This window comes from Agelaius tricolor, unplaced genomic scaffold (assembly GCF_023055355.1).
Source record: "Agelaius tricolor isolate 1412-34295 unplaced genomic scaffold, bAgeTri1.0.p SCAF_44, whole genome shotgun sequence".
Classification (NCBI taxonomy): Eukaryota; Metazoa; Chordata; class Aves; order Passeriformes; family Icteridae; genus Agelaius; species Agelaius tricolor.
In genome coordinates, this window is record NW_027269304.1 from 869,359 (window position 1) to 894,061 (window position 24,703).

The window sequence follows — 24,703 nt, forward strand, 5'->3', positions numbered from 1 at the left end:
ACAGAGAATTAAATAAAATTTAGGTAACTTTGAAGTCACACCTTCATCTGTACTGCAGGTAGGCTGTCAGGTGCCCACACGCTGCTTTTGGATTATGTAGTGGGCAGGGGAACTTCAGCTGTGCCTAACAATTTAAATTATGCAGGTATTTCCAGAATTGCTCCCCATTTGTGCTGCCACCCCAGAATATCAGGATAAAGGACCTTGCTTAGGTGTTGCCAGCTTTCCCCCTGACCCCTCCAAAAAAAACCCCATCCCTTCCATACACAGCTCCATAAAGCCAGCACTAAAATATTCCCAAATGAGCTGCAAGGAGGCACTTACAACTCCTGGCAGTGGGTTGGGACAGCACTGATTTAACAAGTGAGCTCCTGCTCTTTGGCTGGAAACAATTCTCTGCAGAATTGCATTCAGTGGACAGCACCTCGAGAAACAAAGGAGAAACAAACAGGAAAGAGAAGGGACAGGCATGGTGCTGGAGCACAGGGGTGTGCACATTTCCAGATAAGTTTCCAATTAGCTGTTCCCCAAATCTGCTCTGGGCTGTCAGAAAACAAGGACTTGGAGAGATGGGTCTTCTTCAGGGAGGAACATCTTCTCCAGTTTTCAGTCTCAATTACCTGGATGGCTCATGGAGGCAAGCAGAAAGGATTTCTCACTCATGGCAATGGCCTGTATATTTGTGTTTGTGTTTTTTCCCCCAACAGCCCATTCTGCCACTGTTTCAGGCAATAGTTTTGGCTCCCAGCAAAGCTCCATTTAGCTAAATATCTAATTTTTATCTGGTTTTTCCTCCCTTGAGGGAGAGATCTTCTTGTCTTTACAAAACTACAGTTAATCCAGAATTACAGAGCTGTGCTTTGTTTTGTTTTGTTTTGTTTTTGGTTAAACTTCATCTAAAGAACTCTTGAGAGTTATGAATTTTAATGTTGCAACCAGAATTTTACAAAAAAGAAACAAAACCTCAGACCACACTCTTCCCTCTCATCTCCGTCCTTCCATCACTTGTCAGAATTTTTATATACATTTATACACATTTTCACATACATGATTTTTAAACTTTTTTTAATTTTTTTTTTTTTTCACCAGCAAGGTACATTTCCACATTTTGTTGCTGGCTGTGCCTTAGTCAGGTTCTCAGCAACACTATTTATACAGTGACATTTTTCAAAGAGCTGCACGCTCTACATAGCTAATGGAAAAAGGTGGTGCGACCACAGAAAAGAACTTAATGTTATTCATGGAATACCAAAGGAGAAAATGGAACAGTGGATCACATTAATTCCAGCAAATACTATTATTTTAAACTCATTTAAATTCAAGTCAAACTTATTGAGCATATCATCCCAGAGAGCAACTAACATTTATCTTCCCTGTTTGCAAGCAGGGCAAGCAGGAGCTGGGCTGTTTGCAGAAGGAGCTGCCTCTGGAAAACCCATGGAGAGGGCAGGGGCAGAGCCCATGGTCATGTTTTAATTGAAGCAGTGATTAATTGCACCACAGAGGGTCTCACAGTCATTGTCTGTCCCTCTTGACCTGCCATAAGCCACTCTGGGCTACTCCAAAGTGTTTTTTTTCCAGTAACATATACCCTAAACTTGCACCATTCCTCCTCATTTCTCAACTTTGTTTTTTGTCACAATTTAAGATGTAATTACGACACTTTTACCAAGAAATCACTGTGTTATTCTGCTCCTCTGATACACATTCCCAACTTCCAATTAAGCAGCCCAGAGACTGTTTTGCCCTATTTCTATCCTAATGTGTATTTTCACACATTAAAATTACGATTACAAGAAGGTTCTCATATCTGTTTGATGTACTCCACTGAGGTGGGGACGTGCAGGAATATTTTTACAGCACTGGATATCGTGTCCCAGCTCTGATATCCCCTATTGGGTGTATTGTTTGACCTTTATATAACTTTATTTTCTTGATCATGGAATTGAGAACAACTACTTTCTTTTTCATGGAGGCACCAATATTTTTTTCCCTTTCCTTCCCTTCCCTTCTTTCTACTTACTAATTCTATTTAATTAAAATAAAACCCAAACCCATTGATGTTCCTGCACTGAAAATTCAACCATAGTATGAATTGCAATGTATAAATGATCTTTACCTTTGAAGGATAAAAATAGTTTGAATGTGCTAGCCCATGCAATACTAAGTTCTACTTTCATATTTTCATCCTCCAGCCCTACTTGTTTATAAAGCTCTAAATTGTTTCATGTTCAGACAGAAAAAAAATCTCAGGCTAGAAAGAAACAAGAAAAGAGTGACTGGTAACTTATATTAGAAAATATTTTGAATTTTTCCCCTACTATTTAATTAGCAGAAAAAGCAATTTTCATAAGTAACTCACACTCTCACCTGCTGTACAGGGCAACACCTCTGTAAAGGGGTCACAATTTAAAGGAAGAAAAAACTTAGTCCAGGCTTTTGTTGTACTTAGATCAATTATGCAAGGGTTGCCCACAATAATTCACAAGTGGGGCTCATCCAAGCCAGTATCTTATTTCCAACATGGATTAATACCAGATGCTTCAAAGCACAACTGAACAAGAATTGAAATTTCTGTTCTCTGGGGAGGAAAAAAAAAAAGAAAAATCAAATTCTCGTTGCTTTGTGAAGAGTGGATATGAAAAGGATACAATGTCAAATTAATTGCTGAACAGAAATTCTAGAATAATTTTATTTGAAAAATAATGTGTTCATTTTCACCAAATCAAAATACCCCATTCAATGTAATTGAACTGAAGGCCTTCCAGACTTGTCCCTCTGGAATAAGGAGTGTTCCAGAGTAAGAAAAGAAGATCCACAAACTGAAAACATTCAAAATATTGAAGCATAAGGACATCTAATTCACATCTGCTCAGATTTAATTCAGAAACTGCTTGAAGACTATACCTGACATAATTAAAATGGTAAGCTACGAAGCTCTCTGGAAGCAAAACAGAGAGGTTTTGAGTTTGTGCCAGAACAGAAAACATGAAGGTGAAAATTATAACAGGGAAGTTGGAAAAAACATCAGGGATCATTAATGATTTTCCTTAAAATTGGCATCTGGCAAGCAAAAAAATACAATCATTCAGACAGATGTGTTATTTCCCAGAGGTCCTGTAACCACTGCCTTGTTTCCTTCATACAATTTTAATGCCAGAGGAGCACCACTTACATATTGCTTTTTTCCTATTCTCAACTGATTTATCTTCTACCAAGTCAAGGTGCCCTAAAGGGAACCCAAAAGGCTATTTTAAAATAAATATTTCATTGGGTACACAGACTATCGTATATCTGAGTGTGATGGGACACACTGTTATGTTTTTGCACAACTTAATTCTGCACCTGGTGGGCTTTAATGAATCTCATCCATCCCTCTTAATACCATTAAATATCAGTTAATTAATATATATTTATAATGACACATCTGTTTCTAGAATCACTCAGAGCTGGGTATTTCCATGCTAGGATCTGTGGTGGGAATGTGTTTAGAAAAGTCGTTGCAAAATGAGAAAATGAGGTGAGGAAAAAGAAAATCTGAGTTTCTCTGGCTCATCTCTTCAGCAGTCAATAAAGAAACAATGGACTAGGAGAGCTTAAAACAATAAACCATGAAATGGGTAAACTACAAAGGATGAGGACCAAGGTAAATTTGGGGAGTAAATGGAAAAAAATGGGTAGTTAAATTAATAAACAAATAAGTATGGTTGAGGAAGTGTTGGCTGAATGCAGTGATCTTCTCATAAGAGCAAAGAAAAAAATGCCATGTGGAGTTGGGCCTCTGTGAAATTGAAACACAGTCAAACACCTGCTATTAATGACAGGAGCCACACCTCTCTCAATGACAACCTCTATTTTCCACCCAGGCAACCAAAACAACGCATTTCAGACTCTGCTTTACTGAGCAGTGATGAAATCACAGATAATCTAGGAGTAAAAAATGCCCTTGGGTAGGATGCAGACTGCCCCATTCTGCATTAACAGAAAGAGCAGCACAGATCTATTAACACATTTCTGCTGCAGGAGTGAAAACTTCTGGGATCCTAAGGGAACCAATTACCTAAGTCAGGCAGGGAACTTACGGACTTGGTAATTGTTGGGGCTCAAAAACTGCTGAAAACTGCCTGAGCACCTCATATAGGGGAACAGCCCAGTTCTAAAGGGACTAATTACAGCAGGAGAAACAGAGTTTGCCATGAGTGGAGAACACGAGTCCTCATTTTCTAACTCACAGCGTGCAGGTGTTTTATCAAAAACACAAATTAACAACTTCCTACACTCAAGGAACCTTGAATGAACTGACTGCATTAGTGAAGGCTACAAAACTGTACCACGTTTTCTTTAAAAATGAAAGTAGTATCACATGACAAGCACAGGTTTATCAAAGTTTAAGACTAACGTGGTGTGTTTAGTCAGCCCTCACAGGAAGCAGGGCTGATGCTGTTTCATTTTTGCATGACTTGTGCTGGCACACAAAAACTGGGATTATTTGGGGGTGGCAGCACAGAGGAGGCTCAGCTCCTCCATCCCCTCAGCCATGGATATGATGTAAAAATCAGCAGAGGAAAGGTTACAGGGTACTGTGCTCCACATCAGTGATTTCCTTACCCAAGCTGGTGGCAGGCTTGGAAACAGTTCAGGATTTAGAGGCATCTCATAACTGGGAGCCCCCAGGACCTTCCTGCCCCTGAGTGTGATCCATCAGGATAACAACACTGTGAGGTGATTACAGTTTGAGAACACTTCTCAAGTATCTAACATTTCATCCAAAAATAATTGCTCCAAGTTTAATCACCCTGTGCTCAAAAGTATCTTTAGAAGGTTACAAGAAAAGGGGGTGGAATTCAGAAAGGGGACCTTGTCTTAAGGACAGTGAAGTAATGGGCTTCACACAGGGTGAACCTTCAGACGTGATGTGTGCTCCTTCCAAACACATCAGGGGTGGGAAATGGATTTGTAGAGAATTTTAAAAGTCTGATATAAAGTTCATACAGCATGTATTTGTATGTAAACTTTAAGATAAGAAATGTTGACTTGGAAATGTTATAGGGTAAGATATTGTTGAGAGAGAAGTGGAGCTAGAAATAAGTTTTAGAAGATGGCCTTAAAAACGAAAGTAGGTATTTTAGATAAATGGAATTATGAAATCTAACAATCAGGGATTCTAGAGTAAGGGGGAACAGTCATCAGCACTTTAGACTCACCCTGGAAGGAAGAAATGTGGCACCCAGGACCTGTTCTGCTGCAAGCACTGTGTTACAACTCCCACATACTTCTGCTGAGGGAGTTCGATGAGAAACTGGCATCCACACAGGTTAGAATGGCAAGAAAAGATTTCAAAACTTTGTGAACTGTTCACTTTGCAGATTCTGATGCTTCAAACCACATTGAATGCACTGTGCTGCAGCAGGAGGGTGTTTGAGTGGGGGGGGAAAGCAAACCAGAAAGGATCACAACTGGAAAGTACCAACAGAAAGCCATCAGTTCCTTCCGAACACCTGGAAATCCACAGCAGGTTCAGATTTGGTAACTATGGAATATTACCAATATTTTTTCTTTTTGCCCACGTCACCCCCTGAGCCTGGAGCCTCACGAAACCTTTAGGGCAGAGGCCAAGTCCCTGCTCAGAGCTGATGCTACAGAGATCAGGGAACAGCAGCTCTTCAGAACTGCTGAGCCTGGAAGGAAAGCCACAGAAAAGTTAAAATTTCTGCAGCATGGATTATGGTGACAGGATACCCACTGCTATAAACTGTCCCAGGTCATTATTCCAAGCAGTAAAAGAAGTTCAGCCCATCCCTGTTCAGAAATGTGATTTTCCCCAGTCTGTTCTAATACAGTATGACAATTAAGTGTTTAATTTAATGGCAATACACTGAAATTAGAAGGGGCTCTCAGTACACACCAGGTGTCAAAAGCACTTCAGGAGTTTCACAAAACACACAGGCCAAGGCCTTGGGGTTTAAGATTTTATTTAGAGACATCCAGCATGGGTTGCAGCTATCATATCCCCATTGAACGATGCTGTGCACAAGACTTCAACTCTGCAAGAAAAAGAAATGGAAGAAACTTAAGAGCCCTGTAATAAACATATGTTTTAATTTGAACTTTTGATTTATTTGAGGACTTTGCTTCTTCCACTGTCTGGTTTTGCATCAGAGGCCTCAGCTTGCATGATACCCCACAGTTCTAAATGCCCAACTTCAATACAAATCTAATTTTTGTTTTCTCCTCAGCTGAGCGGGGAATAAACATCAAACTGGCAAAGGAATTACTCAATTTGTTCCAATTATGAGATTCCAATGAGGACTGTTATTTCCTTTCAACAACTACCTGGGTCACTGAAGCTCCTGAAAAATATTCAGTTTCTCAGATTTCAGACAATACCAGGTTATTTCCAAAATGGAATCACCTTAAGACAAACTGAAGTGCCATGGCTGCACAGTCTGATGCTTTCTTTGCTAGGCTCATCAGCAAGCACCAATTAATTCCTGCTAATGACTTTACCTTAATCACACAGTAACCTGTGAATGATGTAAATGGTGAGACTGTTTTGACACAGGCTCGAGAAAATGTGATTTTTTTTCCCTCCCGAGAGCTTTATCTGGCACATCAGAAAGTGTTTACAGCATCACAGCTCCTCATCCTGCGGTGTCACACCACACGTGCCAGCGCCTCCCTCACCAGCTGCACCTCCTCACCCCCTCAGGGGAGGAAGCAGCCAGGAGCTGCAGGCAAAGAGGAGTGGCCCCTGGGGAGGCAAAGGTCACAAACCACCGAGTGCAGCAGCTCTGGGACACCAAACTTCCACCTGCTCGCTGTCTCAGCTACTGCAATGCAACTGCAGGCCCCAGCACTGCAGCACCCGGGCTGCAAAAGGCTGAGAACTGTGAAATTCCGAGCAGGACAGGCTCCCTGAATTCCGCTGTGCTACGAAATCCAACCAAAGCAGTTACCCAGCTGGTGCAGCTGCAGCTTGATCCCTTCATTTCTTCAGGAGCTGGTGTCTGACTATGAAGAAAGGGGCACCAAATCCACTCCCAAAGAACACACACATCATCGCCAGCAGCCTCCACTTGTTGTCCACAGAGAATGGGAGGTTCTGGAGGGAAAAAAAGAGAGTTTTAGCCTTTGCACACCAAGCATTAATTCCTTTCTAACCCATTTAGAAGTGGGTAACAATCTCAGAACAAAACAAATAGGCAGTTTAAGAGCATTTTCATGATTTCTCAAGGAAAGAAGCACAGTATTTAGGATAATAACATTCCTGTCTCTAGAGAGTACCTACAGGAAAGTTGGAGATGGATTCTTCATAAAGAATTACAGTGACAGCACAAGACAGAACAGATTCTAAGTGAAAGAGGAGAGAGTTCAGGTGGGTACTAGAAAGAAATTCTTCCCTGCGAGGGTGCTGAGCTCCTGGCACAGGGTGCCCAGAGCAGCTGGGGCTGCCCCTGGATCCCTGGCAGTGCCCCAGACCAGGCTGGACACTGCGGCTGGGAGCAGCTGGGATGGTGGGAGAGGTCCCTGCCATGGCAGGGGGTGGAATAAAATGATCTTTAAGGGCCCTTTCCACCCAAACACTCTATGATTACAGCCTGCACGTGACCTCTGGAGGTCACTTCGTGCTCTCTTCTCCCCGTCCTGCCCAAGGTGAGGCCAGTTTGCTGCAGCTCTCATACGGTCAATTATAAAAGTTCTGAGGATACACACCTACAGCCCCCCGAGTGTTCTGGTATTTCATTATCGTCACCGTGAAAAACTTCCTCGTATCAGTTATGCATATAAAATTAATCCTTCAGACCGAACGCTTGAGAAAACCGGCCAGGTACATCAGAAAGCGTTTACAGTATCATTGTTACCCCTCATACCGCAATGCTCATCATCTGTACCACCGCAGAGAAAGGCGCTGGGGTTCCACCCCCACACGAACCGCGCTGCTGTGCCTGCGCACCCCAAAGCCCACACACCACAGCCAGGCGCAGGGCAGCCACCAACCCCCACCCCGCAACCTTCAGAGGGCCAGGACGCTGCTGCCCACCTTCCCGGGTCCCTCCTCAACATGGCTGCGGCGGATGGCGGAGGTGGCGAAGCGGCGGACACCGGCGGACAGCATGATAGGAACAGGAGACAGCGGCCACTCGTCCGCCCTGCGCGACCTTCCTCAGGGTGGCGCGGCTAATGGGAGCCGGAACCGGAAGCGGGAAGGAGGAAGGGAGCAGCGTGAGCATGACGGGAGTTGTAGTTCCTGGCCGTCACGTGGCGCCAAACGGCGCCCTGCGATTGGTCGAGCCCCGCGCGCGCTCCCGGGAGTCCCGCTCGGCCCCGCCGACATTTTGTGGCGGCTGAGGGGGCGGCGGGAAATGGCGGGAGCGGGGCTGAGGGTGAACTGCGTTTTACGAGCTGCACTGGACCACTTTCAATTTAGAGCTCATGGTTCCCGCTAAATGGACGAAAAATTTAGTAACGGAATGGTTTATGTTGGAAAGGGCCATAAAGTTCTTCCGGTTTTTCGCTCCCCGCCCCCTGCGGGCAGGGACACCTTCTAGAATCCCAGGTGACTCCAAGCTTCAGTGTCCAGCCTGGCCTTGGGCAGTGCCAGGGATGCAGGGGCAGCCCCAGCTGCTCTGGGCACCCTGTGCCAGGGCCTGCCCACCCTGCCAGGGAACAATTCCTCATTGCCAAGATCCCAGCCAGCCCTGCCCTCTCCTAGTCTGCATCCATTGCCTCTTCTCCTGTCACTCCACGCTTTTCTTTTTTTTAAAAGCGTTCGTCTCTGTCACGATGGATGGTGGTGATTTGTACATGGCTTATTTATATGGTATCACTGACTTCAGTTACTATATTGCGGCCTATTTATACTTTATAATGAGAAGGAAAAGAAAGGACCCCCCCCCCCCCCCCCCCCCCCCCCCGCACCCTTCACATTTGCCAAAGGAATAACAAAGTTACTTTCAGTATTATTGGTCTTCATCTGTTTTCTTATATGGATTATTTTAAAGACAAACTTTTCCTTTTCAGGAAAAGAAGTGTGATGCTGCTGTTTTATCTCAGTGTTGCAAGGAAGCAATTTTTTTTTTCATAGCCTTTCTGTGTGTTTATGTACTGTAAAAGGATAGAAAACCAGGATTTTTTTGCTCACCAAAGTAATGCTTTAATAAAAAAAGGTTAAAATGACTTTGAGAAGTGAGGCTTAATTACATAGGTTGGTGGTTTTTGACCACTAACAGGTCATACAGAACTCTAGGACACCTTTTGTCATTACTTGTGGATCTACTTGTGATTACTTAGTTGTTTTTTAGATTTTTTTTTCCTTTATTTAGATAGACTTTTATTTCTATTTTTCAGAATTCGCAATACTTCTTTCCCTCTCCATTTTCTAATTCTGAGGTCTATTAAAAGATGCTTTCCTACTCTTGGTAAACTCCATTGCTGCTCAGGCAGCCAGGCCTCTTCTCCCCCCTGCTCCCCCTTTCTCAAGCATTTTCTAATTGGAATTTATGGCACGATAGTGCTCTGCAATCTGCTTTATCATCTTTATAACAAATGTTCTTGTTTTAATGTAGCTCTTCTCATCCTGCAGTGGATTTTATGGTGTTGCCGCAGAGGAGATGCTGAAGGGAGGCATAAAGATTCCTGTTACACAGTTGCATTAGCAGCAGCAGTTTAATCCTTGATGCTCCGCAGATGTTTTTCTTTGTAGGCAGAACTGGGGAATCTCTAGGTAAATATGATTAGAGAGTGGTAGATACATAGAGTTGTTTTACAGCTGGAGAAATAGAGCTGAGCACTCAAATCTGTTCTCCTTTAAGGCATAAACTGGTACAAAGTAAGTGCTCGCCAGCCCCAGAAAGCCATGGGGGAGGAGTTTAGAGTATGGCATTGGTTGGAATTTTGGCAAAAGAATGAAAGATAATATCTTCTAAAGTGTTAGAAATATGATGTACCTTAATTATGGTGAAGCTAATCAGGTATCAGGGCAGATTTTTACAGGAAATGCCAAATGCTGCACTCTGTGCCTGTATAAAAAGGCACTTCTTAACTCACACACAAACTGTGGGAATTACAGAATTAATTACTGGCTGAAATTCCCTGGCCTGGGCCATGCATGGGATCAGAATGGGTGATTATCCTGGTACCTCCCAGCCTTTAAATCTATGAATCTTTGAATTTATGCTGCTTGTTCACATGCATCTTTTATGTCTGCAGTTTTTTCTTCCTTAAAAAAAAAAACTATTACTTTTTGCCAAATTATCTTTTTCACCTTCAATAATTACATTTTGTTGCTGTGAATATGATTTGGTGATGAGTTCTTTCAGGAGCTGCTTTCTTACTCGCTTTTCCCCACAAAATGTTTCTCTACTTGATCTTGACTCCAAAAAATACAAATAAGAAAAAAAACCACAGGTAGCTAAAGAAAATAATGCACAGGATCTGTCTTTTATGATCTTGATGAAAGAAAGAAGCTCAGAAAGCTTAGTGTATGTTTTACAAAATACACAGGGCCAGGCTTTGGGTGTTGAAACTGCCAATCACTGAGGTACAGTGAGAGAACCAACATAAAATCATACTGGCTTTTAAAATCCTCTTTTATGAGTAAGTAAACAGCTGTTTTTGAATGCTGAAATTATGTATAGTCAAGTTGAGGTGTGTGTGCTTCACAAAAGCTTTTTAATAGTAAAAACTCCCTAAACTGTTTTGTTAGTGCCATGGGCAGAGGGCTCAGGAGACAAAATGACTCATTGGTGACACAAAAACATTGTTTTCCTACAGAAATTATCCTCTGTTTTTGCTGACAAAATAAATTATTTTGTCTAGCATTCAACGTAGGAATTAACCTCCCTTAAGTCATAAGGTCAGGTATTAACCATAAAATTAAGCAGTTGTTAAATGCTAAGTAATGAAAGAGAAAGGGTGAGTAGAAGCTGGAGAGACATTCTGTAATGGATATTAATTATATGTTTTTTAGCAAAACTTGGGTTAATTTCTCAGTTTCATTGCCTTGGTTTCAGAGAGTCCACATAAGTCTCAGGCAGGTGAAGCAGAGTAGTAAAGGAATTATCCTGTGGAAGCAGTTAGACATTTCTTGCAGACATTGATAGTAACAAGATGCCATTGAAGGAGTCTGTTTGGAGAAGGAGCATCTTTTATTCTTTCAATACAGTTGTTGAAACCAGTCAAGCTTCCAAACGTGCGAGCCTTCCCTAAGGTGTGACACTGAGTTACTTTCAAATGTAAATATGCACTGAAAATAATATTTTCAGGGCACAGCTCAAAGGGCACTTTCCTCCCCCAGCTGTTCTTTGGACTGGATCATCTCACAGATCCAGTCCAGGGTGTAGGGGCACAGAGGCTCAACTGGCCCACAGGAAGGTGTGAAACAGTTGCAGCATTAAAAAGGTGGAAATGGATGCATAGAATCAGTGCTTTTCTTGGCAGCAACGTCAGTTTATATTGGCAGAGAGAGCTTGTCCAGCTGCAGCTTCACTGCAGAATACATTTATATTATTTGGTATTGGGGCATGAGAAAATTGTCACATGAGAAAAATAAAACTCTTTCCCGAGCCCCAGCTACTGCTAATGCCTTATTTATTAATAAGTGCATTTATTAGTGCTATTTCCCAGCATCATTCATGAAGATATTCAAGATAAGGTGGTAGGTATTAAAATATTACTTAAGAAGATTTCAGTGTATCGTGATATGTTATAAACAAGCAAACAAAATAAGTGGAAGTTTTGCTTTGTACTATAATATCTTTATGTGCAATCATCTTCCTGATGATCTGCTGTTGTCATTTTGTCAGCCACCACTTCACAAATTGCCTTTAAGACTGTATAATTAACTTTTTTAACCTTTTACAATTAACATGCTAACATAAGAGTTAACATACGCAGCTCAAATTACTGCTCTCAACCTGAATTAAAATACCATTATTTTTGCATCTGTTTTAAACCAAAAAGTGGGCCTGTACATCCCAATTTTGCTTGTTAACTCTGATTGTATAATTTGGTTTGTCATTAGGATTGTGAGGGGAAGTAACACAGTGCCTATGTAATTCACACTTTTAAGCCCTTATGAATATAAAAGTGCTGTAGGAACTTCTTTGCTGTGTCTCTGCTTTTGGTGTCATTTTTTTAGTGAAAAACACAGGTACTGTGAAAAGTTGAGCACAAATTTATAGGTTGAGTGTTGTTACTCATGAAAGCAGCTAAGCTAAGGATGTGCACAAAAATCACAGTTTTGGCAATGTACCTAGATAAATTTATTTTCACATCATGTGAAATAGTTCCAAAATTGCCCCTTCATGTAAGCAATTCCTTATGGAAGCAGAGTCTCATTTGTATGTACTATCAGTATTTCAGCAGCTGAAATAAGTGCCTAACAATAATATTTTACCCTCACAGAATTACTTTTTTCATTAGCCTTTTGCAGCATTAATTAAATCTCCCAAAAGTCTGTCTAAAATACGTAAGGGAAGGTTGGTTACACAGAACCTATTCCAGAGGCTTCACAAGGATTTGCACTTGCACAGTGAGTAAGAGCCACTTTGCATTATTTATTTTGTCTTGTCTTTCTCTAAAATGGACTATGCAAAGCTCTGTATTTTTTTATCATAGACACCAAGACAGTTGGTTTGCGATTACAGCAAGCAGCATTATAATTACTTGCATTTTAAACTATCTCATTATAACAGCCATTGCTTGGTTGCTAAAGCTTGTGCTTGAAGGAGATCTTCTGTGTGTAGGAATATCTTAGGAGCCTTGAAATCACCATTTGTCCTTGCAGGTGTAATACTCAGTTTACTTGGTGGTAAAAGTAAAAAATTAAATGCCCTTATTTTTTCTGCCCTATTTATGCTTATTTTTTTCTATAGTTTGAAAAGTTTTTTTTTTAATTTTTTTTTTCTTTTTTGGTTGTTTGTTTCGTTTTTTTTTTTTTTTTTTTTTTTTTTTTTTTTTTTTTTTTTTTTTTTTTTTTTTTTTGTAACTCTTTTTATTGGTTTCTCCATCTGGAGGACTGCATGTGTTTCAAAATATGGGAGTAAAAAAGAGCCCTCCAAATACAGTTATTCCAATATACGTATGATATATATGATTCACATACTTGTCACACATTATGTCTTTTCCCTCCTTTTAATATATTCATGTTCCTGTATTATTTGTAAAACCTATTATTTATAACATTTTCCACATCTGCCTTGTTTCTAGATGTTCACAGCTGTACATTTTATCACCCTGACTGAGGTAGGTGAAAGACTTGCATGTGTCTTTAAAAAAAATTAAAAATGGAGTTAAAAAAAAAAAAGATCAATTTTTTTTGTCCCTTAATCTTGGAAAGAAATGCTAAGGGATACATCCCCATTTAATAGAATCAGTGTTGTCAACAAGGTATTAATTGTTTCCAAACCCATGCTAGATATTGTGAATGTTTCCTAGAGAAATGTATTCTTAAAATAGGCTAAAATTTGTGACATATTGGGATAACCATAAATTAAACTCAGGCTGCTGAGTTTTGAAGCAGGTGTTTAACCTACCCAGTTTTTTTTTTTACAACTTGAAAGAACAAATTACACTCAAACTACCAAGTCAAGCAGTTGATGTACAATGAATTGGAAAGGGGTTTTTTGTGTAGACAACATGTCCAACTGTATGTGTAGTAAAGTGGTATGCCAAGATACCAAATTACTGTAATCTCCATGAAAAGGGGTGACCAAGCATAAGAACCAAAAATTGAGGAGCATTTACCTAGTGTGGTAGCTGTTTTTTTTTATTTTCAGTCATTGCAGGCATGCTCTGGGAAATTCCCAGTGCTGAGGCTTTCTGTGAGACAATGCCAAAAGAAATACAACAGTTAGAGAGAAATAAAGGCGGAGGGAGGAATGCTTTTCTCTTAGGTACTTTTCATGCAAAAAATCACTTTTAACTATTGAAGATCAATTTTTCTTCCTCTATAACTTACTGTAAAATGAAATTATCCCTCTGTTTATTATTGTATTTTCACAATACACTTTCTGGACTGATGTTTCCAGCAACTTCTAGTTGGCCTAAGCATAAGCTCTCTGTACTATTACTTTCTCTCTCTAGTTATGGCAGATGGTTTAGCTGCTAAGCAAGTGTTGCTGTAATTTTTCTTGTAAATATGTTGTTAGACTAGAAAATTCACTTGTGGCAACAGCTTTTAACTGTGTCTTTTACAACAAAGATGCCTGGAAGTGTGGTTACTGCTGACTTGCCATGATGAAAGAGCAGTAACTGATGTTTTTACAGTCCATTCTCAGGTACCATACACAGACATGCCAGTGTTGACAAGAGGTGAAATTGTGTAATTTCAATTTTGACATCAGTGAGGATATAAAAATGATTTATCATCTTAGTTCTTGGAGCTCAAAGCTGGAACTTCTGAAGTTGCTGAAAGTAGCGAAGGTGCACAAATTCATGGGACTGGTGAGATGCATCCACAGGTCCTGAGGGAACTGGGTAATATTTCACCCTCTTGCAAATACATGACAAGAAACTATGAAAGTTTCTTATGATATTTTGATTCATTATTAACATTCCAGTTCAGTCTAGCTAAACTATTTTATTTACACATGAGCCTGTCAGTTCCTCCAGTCACCTGTTCACTGATTTCTTCTCCAGACTTGGTTTTTCAGAATGTTTTTGTAATATGCTGGTGAAATATAGTCTGTCACCTATCAGTGATCATTATAATGAAATATTAACTGTTTGAAATGTTGGATGTGAAGTCTGCTGGTGCCTCTAGTTTATATTCATTGTGCATCAACATTATCCCCTTTTTTATGAGGTCAACAAAGAGCCAACGTCTGCCACAGCACAGACACTTTTTATGTCAGGACTGGCTGCTTGGTCAGCACTCAGGCATGCTGAGAGTGCAGTGAATATTTAGTCTTGGACTTTGTTATGTGTTTTCTATGTAATTCAGGCTGCACTGACCCATTCACTTTTAAATATGAACTTAAAATGAAGTGACAGTGATGAGGACTCACATCATCTTCATGGTAAACACTAACAAGGTCACTCTGCTAGAAAGTCTAGGGTCAAGTTTTACCAGTCACATGAGTAGGAGGAAATATTTTACTGACAAACTTCTCATAATGGGGTAACCAAAAAGTTTATTTTGTAGAGTGGCATTTTCGAAATGTTTGCAGTTACTGCCTTATCGTAGGTTACTAAGTATCCAAAACAAAGTTTGTGCCAAGCTGCAAACTGCAAATGCTGAGTAACCACTATTTTTCCAAATGGCAATCTCAATTTTTTTGCCACACCATTTGGCAGTGGATCTGCTTCTGTGACATATCCAAACATTTTGGTGGAACATAAGCTGGATTTTGATAGTGTGTAGGTTCCTGTGCTGGAATGTTCTATGTGTGTGCTCTCCTTCTCCACCTAAAACTGGATTTTTACAAACCAATACTGTTTGTTTGGTCCACTCTGAGACACCATGGGAGAATTTCCTGCTGAATCAGGTTTATGTGGCAAGGTTTTGGTACTAGAGGGCTGCGGGATAAGGTCCTGAAATAGCCAGCCTGTGTTAGGAAAATTTAAATTTGCACTCCTTACCTTGGAAATCATGAACTTGATTCTCAAAAGCACTCCTTTTGGCTCCTCTCAAGTTGCCTAACTCCAAAATCCTTATTCAGGTCTTTGCTTGAACATTTTAAAAAATATTTTTATCAGCTTAATATTTGTTCCTGAGATTAAAAAAATCCTCTTACATGTCTGGAGAAACACACTCATATTAGGTGGACTTACTGTCATTTTTAATCCTCTGTGGCTCCAAACTTTATCAGATGTTTGATGTATTTATCAAATACCTTGAAGAATTTCTTTTTCCCAAAAGGTTATCTTTTTTTTTTTCATGTCTCATCTTTGTCTTGTTCTGTGTCTTGAAGAGATGTATGCAAAACCTTCACCGAAGAATTTGATAACTTCAGGAGCTTGTCACTGGGACTCAGCTCTCTCCTTTAAAATAGTTCATTTTATAAATGGCAATTCAATACATTTTATAAAAGGAAATCATTATCAACTAGACATGGGGATAGCAGTGGATTTTTTTCCCCCTACTGCACATACTCAATTGCTTCACAGAATTTCATTTCACAGTTGGAAACTTGACTTCTGACTAGAGCTGTATGATACTGCCAATTTTTGCTTTGACTATTCAAGTGTAAAAATAGCTAACTTTGCAAGAATACAGCATGTTTAATTCAGCTCAAGAATGTCACGTTATTGTAGAGCAAGTGGTTCTTGTCTTTGAAAATAACCAGGCTGAAGTAATGGAAATGTGAAACAGAAAAATGTCATTTGCATAAACCTACTCAGGTTGAATCAAGGGTTATTTATTGCTTGTCTTAATTAGAAATTAAGATTATGAATGGCTAATTCTTATTTAAAATTACACAAAACTGAGCAGATTGATGGCCCATTGTACTTATTTGTTTCCTACTGTTCTGGTAGCGCACAGCACAGTGAAATCCAGGTAAAAGTGTTCCCTTATGGTTCCTCAGAGCAGGGAACAGGGCTGGGACAGCAGGGACATGAATTTCATCCCCATCTGCAGGGGGTGATGCCTTTGTATTGGAAGGACAAGCAGATGGCTGGGTACCTGTTGCTGAGTCTTGCTTGAAACTGCTTGTAGAACTTTTGAAACAGTTTTTCAGATAAATAGGCAGCATGGGTGGATTCGTTCTTGAAGATTCAGCTCTGTGAGTCAGAATTCAGGGACAGGCTGTAGGAATATGGGGCAAATACACAAAGTTTCTCTAAGAAACTCACTTCTCCCGCAGCTTTTACTGACATGCATAATGTCACACTTCAACTTCTCATACAAAATTTTTGTCACCAATCACACTTTCTCCTAGAGTATGTCTGAAGTGTGAGAATTGCACATGTAGGATGAGAACACTGAAGCTTCTTGTCTCTTGAGACTGAGGGTGCGTGCCGCAACTTCATCCCAGTTCTTGCCTCTGCTCTGTATTTCTGGGATTTCTTTCCAAAAATTTATTTCTTTCTTGGAAAATACTTGCAAGTCATATCACAAGAGCCAAAAGTTGTTCTGATCCTTATTCTTTTTCCTCAAATCTGAAGTCTCTTTCTGTCTCTTTGCAGATCCCTTGAGGCCTTTTAATCTGTGGATGTTTTACAGGATTGCCTTAAACTGCAGTTCTGTCTCTTGAGTATTTGATGCATGAACAGTTGTCACTGTCATATTTTCTGAAAAATCCCTTTGCCAGGATTTTCTTCTGGGAAGCTGAGAAGCCTCAGAGAAGAATGAAAACAATAATTATCTGATTGCTGCTCCTGTGTTTTGCTGCTTTGGAATGTGGTTGGAGATTGTTTACCAACAGGTGGTTGTTTGATTGGTTTCATGTGAATTGTTTTGACTTAATGACCAATCACAGCCAGCTGTGTTGGGACTCTGGAAACAGTCACAAGTTTTCATTGTCATTCTTTGTAAGCTTGTCTGTATCCTTTCTCTATTCTTTAGTATCGTTTTAGTGTAGTATTCTTTTATATAATATAATACCATAAAATAATAAATTAGCCTTCCAAGAACATGGAGTGAGATTCTCAATTCCTCTTTCATCCTGGGGACCCAGCAAATACCACAAACAGTGATTTGGAGAGAAAGTTAGAAGGAAACAAAGGACTAGGGCTGAAAACAAATACATTAAGAAAGGATGTTTGGGAAAAGGTTGACGACCAGTGAAAAAAGATATGGGGGATTTGATGACATACCCATGAGTTAACAGCATCAGCTCTGTGTTCTGTGCTGCCATATTCAGCAAGACTCTTTGGGGTTCAAGTGCATGATACTGGATTGTGCTATGGGATGTGCTGAAGTGCATCCCAAACTGGGATTGGCTTTACAAGTGAGCCCATGTTTTCATCTGATGCATCTGATTCGGTGTCTTGATAAAAGGAAGGCAGTAACACATCATTCCTTCATCACAGTTTCCAAAGGGCACGTGAATGTTATAAGGAAATATCTGTTAAATTTCTTGGAATTAGAAGTGACAATATAATAAACACTTTCAGTTTGTATTTACTGTGCCTCGTGTGATGTTTACTCTTTTGCCTCCTACTGAGACTATCATATTTGATGAGAGGATACATATGTTTTCACAGCTGTCATTCTCCTCTTTCAGTAAAACATTCAAGCAGCAAATTTTTGTCCTGGATGAGTTGTGCAGAGGCAGACTAGTGTTAGTGTGTGATACATCATATATCCTACATGTCCACATCTTACATGTGATGATGACAATGTGTACTTAAGACAGTTTTAGTTCTTAATTTTTTTTTGACAGAATATTTTGTGCAAGTCCTTGTTCTCTTGAAATCTCTGTTAACTGTTCTTAACAACCCTAACATTCTCTGCAAATCTGCCTCCCTAATTTACCTTATGGACTTTGCGAAGGCATTTTATGACAATTTAGCTTTTTTTTTTTTTTTTTCCAGAAGTTGTAGCCAAGATTACACAACTGTTGTTTGAGAGCTGGGCCTGGCTTCAAATCAGATGATCACCAAAGAAGATTGCATAGCCTTGTACTTTAAAGGAGATGTTAAATCACTTGCTCAGGAGTCCAACAGTGGCTTTAGCCTTAGGAAGCTTTTGTTGAGAATCATGTTCATTCCATGTAAAGCTAAAATATGGGCCATTTTCCAAGTTGTGCTTGAATTTATGGCAAGCAAAGAAAGATGAGTTGTGGAGACAAAGTCCAAATCTGAATGAAATCTGTGATTTAGATCTGAAGGGGTCAGCAGCAGGTCCTATCTATACTAATTTATTCTCTTTGATTGACAAAAAGAATGATCCTACTGTTTTTCTTGGTCTTGTGCCTGTGGCTGTGTGGTCTTTGGAAGAAACTGTTGTCAAAATCAGTGTTGCAGAGATTATCCAGCATTTGTCCACAGGAATTCTGCAGAAAATGCAGGTGCAAGGAGGGTTATGCTGCTGTTTAGTACCTTTCCTAATATGTATTAGTCCTTCCTCTAAGTAAAAACTGCCCTCAACAATGTATTGTAGTGATTCTCTTTTCTGGAGAAATTGTGAATAAATAAATTTTAAAATCCCATGACAGTTTCTCTAAGCTGTGTGTCAGGGGTGCTGGCTATTTCTGTTTGTGTACAGACATTTTATAATCTTGTTAATTTGACGGAGGAAACTAAAATGAAAGGTTAGCAGAAGAAAATGAATTTTTCTTGTTTCTAGTCATTGGGTCTGCTTCTAGAGAGGGAGGAAAAGTCAATCTTTTATTTGTGTGCATGCAAAGAGAGATCTACAGGTTGTATTTGTTATGGTGCAGGGACATATGAGGAGTTTTTTTTTTTTGATGGTCATGATAGTCTGACAGCAAAGCTATGTCCTGGTTATTCAGTGTAAGTACCTTAACTTCAGACCTCCAAAGGCACAGGGAATTTCTGAGATAATATTGGCATGAGACTTGTGCTTACCACCAGTTCTGCTGTGCATGACCCGAGCTCTCACTACAGAGGCACACAAAATGAATAAAGACATAAGTAACAAATAAAAAACCCTTTTTCTTAACATGGAATATTTTGTTTTTATAATCTTCTTGTCCCAGAACATTGTGCCACGGGAAAATGTGATGACTACTGAAGAGTGTAGAGTTCTTATGCAATGTTGTATGAAGAGTTAAAGCTCACAGAACTAATCTAAAACTTAGAAGTACCACAAACTTTCAAAATAACAATTTTGCATTGATTTAATTTTGACCAGGATTGTTCTGAAATTTGGCTATCAATCAGTTTAACTACCAGAGTCAGATTCTATAAATTCTCCTTGTTAGTTTCAGGGTGATGTCTGAGACTACTTTAATTTGACCCCTGGAAAGGATATCCTTTATTTACTGACTGGTATATTGGAATAAACTTGATCCAGTGAAGAATAACCTGTCAATTTTTTTTCCCCCTAAGCTTGCAGTGTGTGTGTAAGCTGGTCACTGCTTGGCTGTATCTGCAGTTCTAAGTTGCTATTTTACTGTGTTTGCTCCAAGCCTTGGGTTTTTTGTGTAGGTCAGGAATCTGTGTCCCTGCTGCAGAATGCATTTTCCCTTACTCCATGGCAAAAGGAGTGGGTTGGTTTCCTGCTTCTGATCCTGGTGTGGAGCCTGTCTCACTTGGCTTCAGCCTCAGTATGGTGCTAGTAGTTGTCCACATCTGCCTGGAGTGGTTAGGGGCATGGGAATGTTATGAAACAATCCAAAAGATAGATCAGAAAGCATGAGAAAGCAGAAGGAACTTCTTATATTCATGTGTGAGGGAATGGTAGATGAGGTGCTGTTTGGTGTGTATATAAACACGTGTGGATACTGTATATATACACACTGTGTTTGGGTACAGCTATAAAAACATAAGCAGCTAGGAAAGCAACTTGGATATTTCCTGTCAGAACCTTTCTTTGTATGAAGGTGTTCCTTTGCTGAAACTGAAGCTAGAGAAATTCCCTGGGAAAATGTCTTAAATATCTCACCCAGACTTTCTTGCTGCTGCTTTATATTGTTTGCAATGAAATCGCGCGTCAATGTTTTAGAGAGCAGAGAATCTCAGAATCAGTGACTTCTTGCCCTCTGGCCTCTTCTTACCTTTACGGGGAAGAAATGAAAGATGAATGTTACATGACAGGATCTCCTTTAGTTTGGCTGAGTTCTGTTTTCCTTCAAGATTACTTATTTTTAAGGCCTGTAAAAATGTCTCTGCTTCACAGCCATGACAACCAGAAGAGAACAGACTTCCACCAGGACCTTGAGGGCAAGTACCAAGATCCTGTGGACCATCCCATGGCAGCTTATGGCAGAGCATTTTGAGAGCTGTTTTTCCCTGAGAAGTAGCAATACATGCATAACAACAGCAGGACTCTCAGTTTAGTTTCTGTTTGTTTGGAGTTTTGTTGTACTGGTTGGTTTTGTTTATTTGTTAGTTTTTGTGGCTTGTGTTTCTTTAATCAAACACCAAAACTATAAGGGTTGTGCAAATAGTTTAAAGAGGAACATCTGATACAATGGTATATTTTCTCTTAAAAATATGTGGTTTTGCCTTTCCACCAAAGATGGGCAGTGTGATTATTTTATGTCTGCAAAATACTTTTATCTTATTTTCTTACCCCTGAAAAGATGAGGTGTTCATTTCATTGTGAGTTTGAATTGTTACTGACTCTAGACAAGAGAAGTTGCTACATGTGTTATCTTCAGTCAGCTCTGTTGTCAGTAGGTTTTGCTCCTATGCTAACTGCAAATAGGAATACAGCCACAGAATAATATATATTATGTTAATAATTTTCTTTGTACCAAGCCAAAATCTGTTAGTTTCTTCTGTTTCCTAGGCTATATATTGATTTGGAGGACCAACAGAAGAGGCCAGGTCTGTATATGGAGCTCTTTTCTCAAAGCAGTTTCTCATAAAGGAGGAAGAAGGCAGTTTGTGAGGTTGGCCTTTACATATTAATGTCTTTTAGCATGTGAAGGAATTGGTCTGTGGTCTGTGCAGCTCCACCTGAAAACCTCAGCTCCTGTCACCATCAGCTGGAGCAGGGAATCCAAATCAGCTTTCCAAGAAGCAAAGGGGGAAGTGAGGAAGGACTGAGGTGAATGTTAAAAAATTTAAATAGCAGCATCAGTTACAGTAGGCCTGTTACTGGTTAGGAGATGCTGACACAAAAGGGATGCTGGAAAGCAGGTGACCATAATGAGGGAATGGGTGAGGTGATCTCCCCCACTGCTGCAGCAGCAGCCAGAGAAAATCCATGCTGAAGGACCTCTGAAGGTCACCAATCCATCAAGAGCCAGCTAGCTTATAAATGGTGCTAACATTTCTATTGTGTGTGCAAATGTTGGAAATGTCAATTACTACAATGAGCACTGCAATTTACTTGTGCAAACTGATAAAACACAATAGGGAAGATCCAGTTAATATAATGGTTTCATTCAGCCACCTAACGTAAAGGAGTCTTTCCACTCAAGATAGTGGTTGGATTAGGCACTTTCTCACACAGTGACAAAACAATAATATTAATTGCTGTAAGAAAGGTTTTCTTAGGTGAAATGAAATTTGAATTGTAGTAGTTGTAGGTTTCCTTTAAATATTTTAGTACCTAATAAATATTCCAGCAACAATGTAGATGAATTTTAACAGAGTGTCTTGCTGGTACTACTCATGCTAATTTGCAAGATTTACAGCAATTACCATTCCTGAAAGCTAAAAAATAGTGAGTTATTTCATCAACACATAGAACAAGGCCTTAGAAAACATTTAACGGGACTCTTTTAAAATGAAATATTTGGCTCAGATATAATTTGGGATGGATAAAAAAATTAAAGTGCACTGTCATTCCTGACATTCATAAAAATAAATCATTGTGTATTGTTTCCCTCTCTTTATTTCTGAATACAGATCAGTATGAAAGAAACTAGATACTGTCATTCTCTTCTTCCTGAGGGTGTTGGGAGTTTGGTGTGTGCACATCCAAGTAGCTAATTAACCCTGGAACCCAAGAAACCTCTTTCATAAGTTTATGTTTGGAAAACAAGGAAGATTAGTCTCTTAAGAAATGAAAACTTTTTGTAAAAAACATATTAAGAAATTTAATTCATTTTGTATTGCTTTTCTCTGTACATTCCTTAAGCTATTTAATCTGCAGCTACTCCAGCAGTATCATATATGTAGGTATATTTTTTATTTTTATATAGATATATTTTTTCTTTTAAAGGGGAGGCAGACGGATAGCACATGAGAAGGAGTCCACGGTGTCCCAGTTCAGAGTTAAAAACTAGATGGTAGTGAAATCAGTGAGAGAAGAATCTGTTGATTACTGAGAAAAGTCATACTTACCACCAATATTTGTCTGGAAGTTCCTTTAGAGGATTTAAGTAAAAGAATTTGTGTGTGCACTTCCCTCCCTCTGATGCTTATTCTCCTGTTGAGTTTATGTGTACACCCATACATGTCTTTTCACATCGTATGGTACTGGGTAAATATTGCTTTTTTTCCCATCTCACTTAGGGATTTTGTACTGACCACAGTAGGACTCTAATTCATAATATTTTTCTTAAATTGGAAATCTATGTTTTTTAATTTGGTATCAAGCCTCTGACATTCTATACTACCACACAAATTGTACCATACAAAGTGGTGCCCTATAGAAACATTTTGAAGATCAACAGGGAAAAAACTCTTGATAGTGCTTCATGAGCTGGAAGCTTCTTTTTAAATAAATTTGTGTCTTTAGAAGATACAGAAGAGCTCTCTAAACTATTCTCAGTATAAATCTATATAAGTTGAGTAGTCTTTGCTGAAATTAGGTTTGTGGTTTTCCACATCTAAAATGTTCTTTAATCATTTTAAGTTCAGATAGGGAATTAAAAATATAAAATGTAGTAGCCTAGTTCCCACAATTAAAAAGGAGAAAACAGATGAAAAGTGACAGTGTAGATTAAGCCATACACACATACATGATGCAGTGTGTGATATGTAGCTGTACTTCTGCAAATGTAAGGATAAAAGTGATAAAATTTATATCAGCCCCTGACTATGGTCATGGGAATAGTTTAGTTGCATACTTTAGCTATTTTTTTCTTCCAGTGTTCAAGAAACATGTTTTAAGCTGCCCAGCACCAATTTCACACCATGTCAGAAAAGAAATTGCATGTTTTTGTTAAAATTATGTCTTTTTAATAGGAATATACTGATAAATATATAGAAATTGCAACTGGTAAATGCATAAAATGTTCAGCAATCTCAAGCATGAATCCAGGCTGGGTAGAGAAGGGATTGCAGCCCTGGAGGAGCCCTGGGAGTGCTGTGGGGCAGAGCGTGGACCCCAAAGCCTGGGCTGGGCTGGGCCCAGAGCCCAGAGCCCAGAGCCCAGAGCCCCGTGCTGGGCCCGGAGCCCAGAGCCCCGTGCTGGGCCCAGCCCAGCGTGGGCAGCAGGGCAGGGGCGATTCTGCCCCTCTGCCCCTCAGTCAGAGCCCACCTGCAGAGCTGCCCCAGCCCTGGGCCAGCCCAGCAAGGAGCTGGAGCTGCTGCAGCCAGGCCAGAGGAGGCTCCAGCACGGGCAGAGGGATGGAGCAGCTCTGCCGGCAGCCAAGGCTGGCACAGCTGCCATTGCTCACCTGGGCAGGAGAAGCTTTGGCCTGAGCTCAGGGTGGCCTGGCAGGGCCTGAAGGGGCCGCAGCAAAGATGGACACGGACAATTGCCAAGGGCTGCAGGGACAGCAGCCGGGCAATGGCTGCCAGTGCCAGAGGGCAGGGCTGGCTGGGATCTTGGCAATGAGGAATTGTTCCCTGGCAGGGTGGGCAGGCCCTGGCACAGGGTGCCCAGAGCAGCTGGGGCTGCCCCTGCATCCCTGGCACTGCCCAAGGCCAGGCTGGACACTGGGACACTGGGACGTGTCCCTGACATGGCAGGGGTGGTGCTGGATGGGCTTTAGGGTCCCTCCCAACTCAAACCATCCTTTTATTTTATTAAATTATCTTAAAACATTCCTATCTATTTCTGAACTTGATGATATTTTTCAGAATTCTGCTTTCACAGCAGGTGATAGTACAAGTCCACTTATATGTAATTTAAAATAACATGGAAGCAGTTGGGTACTCCTTCATTTGGCTTGAAAACAGAGGTTGGTTTTTCTAAGAAAAATTGAAGCTTGGAGACTATTTCCATTTG

The 24,703-nt window shown here is 40.1% G+C and overlaps 1 protein-coding gene, 1 long non-coding RNA gene and 2 other non-coding genes across 4 annotated transcripts in view; 1 reads left to right on the top strand and 3 right to left on the bottom strand.

Moving 5' to 3' along the window:
- Positions 1-5,955: 5,955 nt before the first annotated feature.
- Positions 5,956-8,212, bottom strand: COX7C (cytochrome c oxidase subunit 7C). Its single transcript, XM_071455106.1, has 3 exons — positions 8,042-8,212; positions 6,957-7,102; positions 5,956-6,044 (listed from the first exon to the last, which is right to left on the bottom strand). The coding sequence occupies exons 1-2, from the start codon at positions 8,114-8,116 to the stop codon at positions 6,986-6,988; spliced, it is 192 nt and encodes a 63-aa protein (XP_071311207.1). The 5' UTR covers positions 8,117-8,212; the 3' UTR covers positions 5,956-6,044; positions 6,957-6,985.
- Positions 6,609-6,669, bottom strand: LOC139604142 (small nucleolar RNA Z39). The gene has a single exon (XR_011683900.1). It is a non-coding gene; the product is annotated as a small nucleolar RNA Z39 (small nucleolar RNA).
- LOC139604141 (small nucleolar RNA Z39) lies at positions 7,830-7,892 on the bottom strand. The gene has a single exon (XR_011683899.1). It is a non-coding gene; the product is annotated as a small nucleolar RNA Z39 (small nucleolar RNA).
- A 4,539-nt stretch (positions 8,213-12,751) lies between the features above and the next one.
- Positions 12,752-24,703, top strand: part of LOC139604122 (uncharacterized) — a 141,882-nt gene continuing 129,930 nt past the window's right edge. The window contains exon 1 of the long non-coding RNA XR_011683896.1: positions 12,752-13,000. This is a non-coding gene — a long non-coding RNA (uncharacterized lncRNA). The remainder of the gene's footprint in view (positions 13,001-24,703) is intronic.